A 12,048-nucleotide genomic window follows, 5' to 3' on the forward strand; every position below is an offset into this window, starting at 1 on the left:
TGAGTCTCACCCAAATGATGTGTGACCCCAAGGAGTAAGGTGGCTTCTTGCTACAGAGAGATCTTTCTTCCTTTTCTCACAGTGTTCATTATGTTAATAGCATTCTCCCCCAACTCACTGCCCCAAAGAAGATGGCATTTTACACCTGCTGAGACTTAGCCTGTCTTATTCCTTCACTCTGAACCAGACCTAGGTCTGGAGTGTCCCATTACAGTATCATGTCTCTATCAAGATTCTATTTGGCATGGTATACCCAAACCTGGCCAGATGCTGGCTTAAAACAGAAGAGGAATGTTATCAAGAATGTGAGCTACCTGATTAAAAGTTGTTTTTAGTCTCGGATCTCATTTCACCAGTTCATCAAATTTCACAATCCTTGTAATATTCTGAGATGGATTTTTTTAAAGTTCCATTAGAATGTCCCTTGGTGATGTCACCATGGTTGTGATAAATAATTGTAGTTTAAAGGTTACTTAGCTAACAGCACTAGACATAACTACCCTCAGCACTCCTGATATGTGACTTAGCACTAGATCCTGCGATTGCTGACAGTGGTGCACAGAACAGTCTGGAATGTTGCTAGGTCAGAAAGCTCAATTCTGTGAAAGTGGGACATGAAAGATGGGAGACGGGCAGGAGAAAAAGACAAGATATTTAGGATCCTATGAAGGTTTGCTAAGGGGCAGAGGAAGAGAAATACAAAATGGGATACACACTGGTTTTAAGTTCACTGAACATCTAGCATCTTTGAGGAGGTTAATTGCTAATATCATTTTCCCCTGTTGGTCTCCATTAAATATCTACCCCTACAGGACCACCATACATTCCATACACAAGCATGAATGACTTTGTTTGGGTTTTTGTTTGCATTGTTTTGCTTTTATACTATTTTGAAATACGCATGGGAATAATAGTTGACTTTTTTCTTGCTGAGGGAGACAGTCATCAGGCTGGTGGGTCACTGACTAAATTGATTCCAGTAGCCAAAAAATAGCTTTCTTACAATAATACCTCAAATAGGAGGCAGAATGTCTTGATTAGTGGAGAAATTACAAGGCTGAATCCAACAGGTATTACCTGAGGTCAGGTAACAATAAACACATAAAAGAAGTCAGCTTGTGAAGAGGGTTATAAAAGATGGCCATGAATCCACCAGGATAGGGAAGCACCTTATCTTTGAGGTCCCCTCCAACCTTTAAATCTGGTATATTGGATATTTAAAAGTACAACTGCATAGCATAGCCAATCTTCTCTGCAGTTGTTGATTTAGACTGTGCTGCCTTAGAAAAACAATTCTAAAGGTCAGGCTCAGAAACACAGCCCTCCCTTTCCACTGAGAAAGGGCTATGATTACACTGTACACAAGATCCTACAAAGACAGCTGACACAACTAGTGGTTGAATTCTTTCTTCTGTTTATTTCCAGAAGAGACTTTCCATAGACAGCTGCAATGCCAGGCTCCCATCAGAATGTCATGCCAACCTTTCTGCAGGCTGATTTCCACCCACATCCTTGCTCTGGATCCAGGGCTGTCTCCAGCAGGTCTAGCAGGCTAGAGAGGCCATCCTGGGGCTATGTCAGGGCTAAGGTCACTGGAAGACACTTGGGTCAGCACAGAATCTGCACCTGCCGTGCTGCAATCAGACATTTGTGGGTTCAAATTCTGGCTCAGTCTTTTTCACTTGTGCAACATTAGGCAAGTGCCTTAATATCTTTCAGACTATGAGTACACAGCTTTATGAGAAAGTAGAGAAGGCTAAATGAGAGACTATGTAAAAATCAGTTGGTGTGGTGCCTACATGGTCATCACAAATTTATCACTATCACAAAGGAAAATCTAACTCCCTCTAGCATAGAATAAAGAATAAGAAAGGATGAAATCAGCATTTCTCTCCAAGGGCTGGACCTGTCTCCACTTCCCCCTGAGACTTAAGGCAGATTACTTTCAAATGGAAGCCAGAGAAAGTAGGTCATTTACATTTATCTTAAACTCACTCAGCGATTCTCCTTCTAGGCCCCTTTAAGCAGCTTTTCTGACTATAAGGAATGCCAACAAAAGTCAGAAAGCCTCGCCTCTTGTGTGGGGTTGGCAAGCACACAGTTGGCATTTCTGAGAAAGGAATCACAAGCACAGAATAGCTTCTGACAACAAAGGGCCCACCTTGGTTGAAGTTGCACTGTTTCTTGGCACCTGAAGGCATTGTTTTGTGGACTCTCATGAGCTGGTGTTCCTGCTCTCACCTGACCCTCTGACTGGCTGGATGCCACATGCTCTGTCTCCTGCAAGAAGAAACAGCAAAAGTAGATGAGCTGTCAACAGCAATGAGTTCCATAGCATTATTATGCCGGAAGTGGGTCTCAGGGCAGGGAAGCAGCAATGCATAACACAGTCTGCTGATTGTGGTGTGGGAAGGGAGCCAATTCAGAGGTCCAAAATTTTTAAAGCTTCTATCAGTCAGTTGCTGCAAGAAAACAGAATAAAGAAAATAATAATAATAAATCTAATGTCCAAAAGATATGGCATAGCCATACAATAAGAATTGTACAGATATTAAAAATGATGTCATGGAAGAATATTGAATGAATGGATACATCTGAAAAGATAATCCATAGAAGAATATTTATAGTACAGGCTTATTTATGCAAGAATAAACATATATATGAATGTTCACACATAGTAACACACACACACACCCCCCCACACACACACACACATGAGATTGGAATAAGTTGAACCAAAATCTTAACTGTGACTAACTCTGAGATGTCATGTTTATTTATTTTTGGGAGCCCATATGTATTTTCTAAGTTTTCTACAATAAACATTATTTCTATAATAAGAGAAAAATTTAAGTTAATCTGAAAACTAAAGAACAAATCATTTTTATAAATTCCAGATCTCAAGAGTCCTTGATATCTCTTCCCTCATCCTGCCACACACTATCATACACACACTCATACATACCCCCTCATACACACAGACTATTGCCATTGGCTACACTGCATCTAAAGAAACCACAATGTGGGTTACCCATGATGCAATTGCTCATTAATTTAGAAAAACTTCAGAGTGCTAAACACTCTACAGAATAAACACACCAAAACTAAAACTAATCTGGATTCAATACAAAGACATGCATACATACCAAAAATGAAAGGTTTATATATATCCAACAGTTCCACTACTATCATCTTTGAGCCATGTCAAATCTCTAACTGAAGAACTTTCTTTAGAATAAAACAGTCCTTCTTTAACCTAATAAATGAGATACTAAAACAAAAATCTGTGAGAAATTCAGTAGCTCCAGATGGGTACCATCATACAGGCAAATTATTCAAGCAATGCAGTGAATTTGGGTCTTCTGGTGCAATATATTATGGTCACAATAGAGACCCAGCTCCTCTATTAAGGGTGTGGGTTGAAGTCAGTACAAGTGTCAGTGTGTCAGGTGTCTTAGAAATCATGGTTCCAGCACACTAGAACAACATGGTGAGGCTTTTTGCCAAGAAGTCATCATCACAAGCCTCTACAACAAAATCATATGAATGCCTTCATATGAAAGGGGTAAAGTAGGAACAGTCATGCAGAGTTGTGGGAAAGGAAAGCATTAGCCCTATCAAGATCCTCTCTTTAATTCTTTGAAGCCTCCAGCTTCAGGTAAGAAGACACTCCACATGAAAAGTTTCCACATGGTGAGGCTTTTTGCCAAGAAGTCATCATCACAAGCCTCTACAACAAAATCATATGAATGCCTTCATATGAAAGGGGTAAAGTAGGAACAGTCATGCAGAGTTGTGGGAAAGGAAAGCATTAGCCCTATCAAGATCCTCTCTTTAATTCTTTGAAGCCTCCAGCTTCAGGTAAGAAGACACTCCACATGAAAAGTTTCCATTAGTATACACCAGTCCCCTAGACTTAGTAGTTGCTTGAGAAAAATTCTATAGCTACCCAAATACTGGTCAAATTCCCCCACACAATGGTTTTCATGTGAGACAGAGTTCTGCTTGCTACTTGCTTAGTGTATGACCTTGGCCAAATTACATAAGTTATCTGGGCTCAGTTTCCTCTTCTGTAAAATGAGGATAATACCATGAATTCCACAAGTGCCTGCCAATTGGAGGCACACAGCAGATATGAACTACTACTGATAACAATATTGCTTTTACAAACATTTTCTTAAAGCTCAATATTCTGAACCTAGTGCTCAGGTAATCCTTGCAGAATTAACCCAAATGAGTTCAGCAAAAGAAAACCTATTTTTGTGGTGGAATGCTTATTTCACATTTCTATACTAATAGCAATATTACTTTAAACATTATAGTTAGAAACCTCAATTGATGTAGGCCTTAAGAAATGGCCCCTCTGAACTCTTAAAAGGTTTAAACCAAAAATGTCCATTTTATTAAAACTTTATCCTTTTAGGAAAGAGTAGTGTTTGATTTTATTTTTTTCAAAAATACTATTTTATCTAACTATTTGAACCTTCAAAAGTTGAGAAGGGTTACAGAGGCCAAACACTGTTGGATTCCTTTGGATCTAGGATGCATCTTAGATATGAATAACAAGAACTTTAGAGAAAGTGTCTCTTTAATATGCTTAGATCAGAAATCTCAAAGGATTGCAAGAGAAGAACTCTTCTCTAAAATGGAAAGATAAGGAGTATTTGGATACAGATGACTATCAAGTTCCTGATTCAAATGGGGAAAAGAGTGTCACTGTCACCTATGTTTCTTTTCCCCACCAAGAATTTCAAACCTCAAGATGGTAGGGAGAATTGGGGAAGACTAAATAAGAAGTCTGGTACAAATCATCCTGAATGCTGATGGATGGAACAGGCTCTTATATGACATGTATGTGTGATTGTCATAACAGGCTGCCCTTCCCACTGCCAAAAGTTAGATCGTGTTTCAACGTTCGGATCTACAAGCTCCGCTCAGATCAGAAACCCAAGTGCAGCCTTTCTTAGAAAATGCCGAATTTATTCTTCCTTCCAGAGATCCTTATGATTTTGGAAAATATTTCACTCATAAGAAAAGGAATAAAGATTTTTAGTTTAGTTCCTTCCACTCCATTATCTCCTTATAGAATGACCACTTGTGGGCCAATAGCCCCAGCAAAGTTCACATGGGAATCAATGAACCTTCAGATGCTTCTAATTTCTAGGCTTTAAGTCTTCCAGCTGATACCCTAGACAGCCTGAAGCAGACACAGACCTCCCTAGTGTGCCCTAGGTGAGTTCCTGACCCACAGAAGCCATGAAAGATAATATATGATTATTGCTATTTTAAGTTTTGTGGTTATTTGTTATGCAACAATAGATAACTAAAACACATTACCTTTCCTCTATTCTAAGATACCATCAATTATAAGCCATCATTGGTCTGATTACATAACAGTCTTTTAGGGGAAAAAATGTCACATTAAATGCATCCATCAATTTTAAGAAATGTTAAAAAATGAGAAAGGTGAAATTCTGAACAGATGTGTGCATTGGCATTAAGGAACTACAGAGCATCCCCAGGACAGCCTGGCATGTGACGACACAAGAAGTCCTGACACAAGTACCTCACAGGGAACAGGCGAGGAAAACCCAAGTCTTAGTTGCACCAGCTTTAAAACATAATTTCATGTTTTCCCTTAAAGAAAGAAGACAGAAGAAATGGGGATATCATCTTATTGAATTAATAGAACAGTAGCTTTCAAAGGTCTTGTGCTGCCAGCTGTCATTTATTCATAAAGTTATAAAGGAAAGAGTACAAAACAAGAATAGTAGTACTCAATCAAATGTATCTGCCTCTATAAGAGATTTAGCCAGATTCATGAGAGGCCAAGGCTTACTTCCTTGGTAAGCCCGTTTCTCTGTTCCAGTTGGACTCCACCATCTGGTGAACGTTAACTAGGGCTGCCAAAGAAAGTCCTTAGAGTAAATAACGTATTTGTAAAAGATTGAGAGTTAACAGTTTGTCCCCATCCCCCACCCCCCAAAAAGGTGACAACATCAAGAAAGGAAATAAAGAACACATTTGATTACCTTTGCCCATTTAAGCTTCATCACTCTGTTTAGAATCCACTGTAACATTCAGCTCAAAAATTCTAGAACATTAAAGGAGGGTATGTATTCTGAAATAACTAAGATATATTTTTACCTAAAAAAATCACTACTATATACCAAGCATTTTGATAGTTGAGAGGGTTATAGAGAAGTGAATAAGACACTCTTGCCCCAAAGAACTTTAAAATCTACTGTTTGACACAGACTAAAGGATAAGAGCAGATTCTAACTTTTTACTTCTGTGTTAATGTGTCTGTCAAATGGTCAGATCCAAGCTGACCAAGGGGAATGAGGGAAGAAGCCAAAATCCTCTGCCCCATGCTTGGTCTTCCTGCCATCTGGCCAAGTGTAGCCCAGATGGGCACCTGGAAGGAAAGGCATCCCACATATTTTCCTGTTCCCAGCCATCTTCATCTACCCTCCGCCTCACTCCTAGTATGTCCCAAGTCTACCTCAGTGGGGTGATTTGTTGGTTCTCTGCCAAATGCAGGGACCATCAAATTGACTACATTCTGAGATAGTTCATAAGAAAGCAGTCCATGAAACAAACATTATTTAGGCTATTTATCTGATCCAGGTGCTGAGGCTAGCAGAGTGTGCATGATAGCAAAAGGAAAGCTATTAACTCAAGAGGCTCAAAACCCAAACTTACTTAAGGAAAAATTAGCTGCCTCTAAACCAGAACAGGGAAATATGATATTTTGTTCTTGTTGCCATTTTAGTGAGTTCAGTTGACTCTTGTAGGACTTGGGATCATCTAGTTTTGATCAAATGGCAAGGTCATTGCTTCAGGTCCTTCCAAATTCCTCCATTTGTACAAATCCATGGCCATAAAGAAAAACAAAACAGAACAATTTTCCATTCTAATCCAGATCTTGTCCATCTTCTCTGTCTGAAAGTCAGAAAGGTAACTTTGGGCCTCAAGGATGTATACATCCTGTAAATCTTCCCTCCAAGATGTGGTCAATCGAAATACCAAATCTTCATCTTCTCATACTTGAGGTTTTCTCTATGTTCATTCTGTCCCCAAATTGATAAAACTTTATTTTCTTCAACTGTGGATTAATTGTTAAATTAAATGGTTCTGTAGCCTAATCACTCTATTGTTAATAATGTCTTATATTTACGAGAGCAAGGACTTCCCCAAAGCTCCAATTAAGACATAATTAATATATCTGATAGCACTATAGTTTGGAAAATCTTATATTTTCAGTTCTTAAGGTGAACAAGAGAAAGTGTAAATCTACCCTATCCTACATCACCCAAGAGTACCTTTTTTCTTAACCTTCACATGTCTGTGAAAGTGACTTGATGTCCTTCTGAATAATTGGAGAATTTTAAAGACGTTTATACCCTGATAAAAGAAACTATTGGACTATTACATTCATGTCATAAGTAGGGTAAAGAGGTCATGTACGAGTTGACTTAAATGTCCTTTCAAAAATGTGTCTCTATTATTTAAAATTTTCTGGCCCTTTTAAGAACTAGGGAACTAAGAGAACAGTTTCTTCAGATCTATTTTTAAAACTTATTTCTGGCCATCTTACTCATTATTTCAACAAAGAAATAAAATAAATCATGGGAAAAGGCAGTCATAGGCTCAAAATCCACACGTATCCATGAAGTAAGATGTCCTCTGATTCTATTTTTTTCTTTCTTTTTCCTTTTTTTTTTTTTTTTTTTTTTTTGAGACAGAATCTCTCTCTGTCACCCAGGCTAGAGCACAATGGCATGATCTCGACTCACTGCAACCTCTGCCTCCCAAATTGAAGTGATTCTCCTGCCTCGGCCTCCCAAGTAGCTGGGATTACAGGCACCTGCCACCATGCCCAGCTAATTTTTGTATTTTTAGTAGAGATGAGTTTTCACCAGGTTGGCGGCTGGTCTCAAATTCCTGACCTCAGGTGATCCACCTGCTTCGGCCTCCAAAGTGGGATTACAGTCATGAGCAACTGCGCCCGGCCTGATTCTAATTTTTTAAGCTGTAATATATATTACCCAGTTTACTGCTTTGTTGTAAGAATTTGTAGTAGAAAACAGACATTCAATTATGCTGTCTATCATATATACTTTCCAAATCTGATAACATTCGCTGAGTGCTTGCTCTGTACCAGGTACTAAACTAGGCACCTTCTATGTACATTTTCTCATTTACTGGGAAGTAGGTTTTAGTCCCTCAGTTTTCCCCAGTGAGACAAATGAAGTGAAGAAAAGGCAGATGACTTACGTAGGCCAGAAAGATTGCCTTTTATACATGAGGTGCCTTTCTGAAGACTTTGCAAAGTCTGACTGACATTTGTGTATTTTAAGACTATATTCTCATGACAGCAGTTATTGGGTATTTCCATTCATCAGCTAATGTAGAAATATTTCAATAAAATCAATACAGCTTATAATCCAATAGGCCCAAACAGCTTTGATATTATACAGTTCTTGATCAATTTAGGAGGAATTTCATTAATTCAAGTTGTTTGCCTTAAAGGTGATTTAATACTTTATATTCAATACTTCATTCAAAATTATATAAAATAGGACCACACCAGATCATATGACTGAGCTAGAGCACCCAGTTCCTAACCCCAATCTCCTAAACCCAAATCCAGAGCTCTTTCCATTATATGTTACTATATGTACTTACTATAGAACTGAGAAGTATCCCATGCAAGTCAGTGTGAATACAGTCACAGTTAAAATGTAACAGCTGGGGTGGGTGGTATTCAAGGGTAAAATCAATGGAGTATACAAAAGAGTAGAAAACAGTCATGAGGCATAAGGCGGGTTTTCAGTAGTACTTGTTTTTTCTCCTCCCTAGCATGTGGGTTAAAGGACACAGGGACTCTGAAGTGAGGGAGATTCCTAAAAACCTAGTCTTCTCTCTAATGAGCTTGAGATTCAAGGCAGGGAGGCAGGATTTACCAGTTGTGAGACGTGAGATAGCTGCTTTGAGTATTTTGACAATCAGCTAACCAAAATCTAGCTTCCCCCTCTAGGAATCCTTGCATTTCTCCTCCTGCTCCACTGAGGAGTTAGGCCTTGCACAGGTCTCCAACTCTCCAATTACAACACATTGCTAAGACTACAGAAGGCTCCAAACAGCATAAAGCATGAAGGAAAGCAAAAGGCAAATCGTTTCTGATTATGATCACATTGCTTCACTCCCTCACGGCACTAGACTTGACCATTGTAACTCCTAAGATTCAGAAACTGGTCATCTCTGCAGCTTTATGGGATCTTGGTTCTGATGACATTCATTCATCAAATATTTGGTCCCTCTCAGGGGCTACATTTTGTGCTCTTCCTACTTCCTGCCCTCAGGGAGCTCACAGTCAAGTTAGTAGTGGCAATGGTGGTGGGGGATGGAAGAGGTGGCAAGACACAAACTATAAACAAGCAATTGCAGTATAGTATGATCAATGCTACAATAGGATAAGGACGAAGTATGAGATGCTTTGAGAATATATAGGAATGACACTAAGCCTAGCTCTTGGGAGAAGTATCACTGAAGTAGCCTAAAAGATAAATCAACATCAACTGGAAGAAATAGCATGAGCGGGAGGCAGAATGTATCAAGGCAAACATGTGTAAGTGAGAGCATGGAATGTTCAAGGAACTCTGGATGAGTGCCTATGTTTAGAGTGAGAGTCAAAGGTGGGGATGGTGAACAACTAGGCAGGCGAAGCACAGGCAGAAGCCAGATCATGTGAAACCTCTAAGTATGAAGACTACTAGTCTTGAAGAGTTTGGGCTTTATTCTATTGGCAATGGTAAGCCACCGAATATTATAAGTAAGGCATGTTCAGATTTGCACTGGAAGAAATCACCTTGGGCTTGTGTGGCAAATGGATTAGAAGGTGAAGAGGAGGAATCAAAGAAAGAAGGATAGTTAGAAAGTTAGAGCATCCCAAGCAAGAGATGACTGTCACTTGGATGACAGAGGTGGTAAGCAGTATGGAGAATAACAAATTAGCTAAAAAGATATTAAAAAGATAGAAAAAATAGGCCTGGTGATTGACAGAATGTGGTTGAATGAAAAAGAAGGACAGATGGTGATGGCAAATCTCAATGTGGGAAAATGAGGTGAATGCTATTGCTGCTCCCTCAAGTGGACACAGGAAGAGAAACAGTATTCAGGGAGAGTTGGGTATGAGGAACCCATGCAGCATCTAAGTAGGCAATGATAAATAGAGGAGCTGGAATCTTAGAGACAGACTAGGGCTGGCAATACATATTTAAGAATGATCAGGAGGGTGACCAAAACCACAAGTCAGGTAACACAATTCAGAGTAGGCAGAGATGGAGGAAAAAACTTGGGAGAAAACCCTGAGGAATGCCAATATTTACAGCACTGATGGTATATTTTTACATCAAAACTCAAGCTGCAAAATAACGTATATATAGTAAGAACCCATAGAGAGGTGGAGGGGTAGATCAATATGTTTGTGTATGTGTGTGTGCGTGTGTATTATTACTGTGCAGTTATAGTTTTTTATGTGGGATATAATTGATAAGTTACTTAATTGCTTGAATTGTTTAATGAGTGTGTGTTGCTTTTACAAATTAAAATAAGAATATTTAATTTTAAAACATTCAAGGGACAGGCAGATGGAAAGGATACTGCAGAGAAGACCAAGAAAGAGAAATAGGAAGAAAATGCAGAGTGGGTTGTCATGGAATCTTCAAGAAGGAAGCTCATTGCCTGACCCACTTGTTTCATATTGCAACAAAATGCTAACGAATTTTAACTCCATAAGGAAAACCAGGGTAAGACAACAAAAGAAACATTAAATATTACTAAAAGTACACTCAATAGTATGACTTCTGTCTTGAGATGTTATAAATGATGTTCTTTAAAATAGGTGCCACTGTTCCTTATGTTCTACTTGTGTTAAACTTTAATAAAGGAATACAATTTTCAAACCAAGGAATCAAAAATCATGGTTAAATGGAACAACTGGAGCAGTGAGTCAGCACCTATAAATATGGCACCACAAGCTTAAGCCTTTCTACTAGAACTTAGTCCTATGCACAGAGCAGAGGTATGATAAGAAAGCCCCTTTGTCAAGAGTCTGTCCTCACTTCTCAGTCACATGGACTCTCAGGTCTAGTATAGAAGCTAGTGAATTATTTAGACTTCAAAGGGTTACTACGATTTTAAAAAGGAAATGCTTATTTCTGGGGAGATTTTTGTTGCTGTTGTCACTTTTTCTTTTCTTCTTTTTTTTTTCTTTCTTTTTTTTTTTTTTTTTGGTAAGAGACAAGGTCTTACTATGTTGCCCAGGCTGGACTCTCCAACTGCTGGGCTCAAGTGATCCTCCCGCCTCAGCCTCCAAAACAGCCAGGACTACAGGCATACATTACCATGCGAGGCTTTAATTTCTGTGATTTTAATATGAATTAAGAAACAATGTATAATTTAAATCATCTCCCTCTGAGTTGAGGTTTAAGATCCCTTAAATGCCTCTTACTTGCACTTTGAGAGACCAAGGTGTGTGGATCACCTGAGGTCAGGAGTTTGAGACCAGCTGGCCAACACGGTGAAAACCTGTCTCTACTAAAAATACAAAAAAATCAGCTGGGCATGGTGGCACATGCCTGTAGTCCCAGCTACTCAGGAGGCTGAGGCAGAAGAATCACCTGAACCTGTGAGAGGGAGGTTGCAGTGAGCCGAAATCATGCCACTGCACTCCAGCCTGGGTGACAGAGCAAGACTCCGTCCCAAAAAATAATAAAAAAATAAAAAACCTCTTACTTAAAAGACAGCACTACCTTCCTGGGAAAAGCCTACCTTTTATTCCTTTTTGGGGGGCTGAGAAGGCAAACAGCCTGTTGATACAGAATCTCTACCATGTTATTTTCTGAAATTATTAAACTATGTCTGTTATTCTTTGCTTTCAAATATCCCTCAATGTTTCATTTTGCAAGCTCCCTTTTTTTATTTAGTTTAGCAAGAATCAAATTATTCTTCTATTTCCAAAGCAGTCATGAGAAAAATCCA

At 39.0% G+C, this 12,048-nt stretch overlaps 1 protein-coding gene across 8 annotated transcripts in view; it reads right to left on the bottom strand.

Moving 5' to 3' along the window:
- LOC105466192 (family with sequence similarity 13 member C) overlaps window positions 1-12,048 on the bottom strand; it is a 118,104-nt gene that overhangs the window by 74,147 nt on the left and 31,909 nt on the right. For all 8 annotated transcript variants that reach the window (XM_071069568.1, XM_011715221.3, XM_011715222.3 and 5 more), the window contains one exon: window positions 2,162-2,280. In XM_071069568.1, coding sequence (XP_070925669.1) covers window positions 2,162-2,280 — 119 coding nt within the window. The remainder of the gene's footprint in view (window positions 1-2,161; window positions 2,281-12,048) is intronic.

Source organism: Macaca nemestrina, chromosome 9 (assembly GCF_043159975.1).
Source record: "Macaca nemestrina isolate mMacNem1 chromosome 9, mMacNem.hap1, whole genome shotgun sequence".
Classification (NCBI taxonomy): domain Eukaryota; kingdom Metazoa; phylum Chordata; class Mammalia; order Primates; family Cercopithecidae; genus Macaca; species Macaca nemestrina.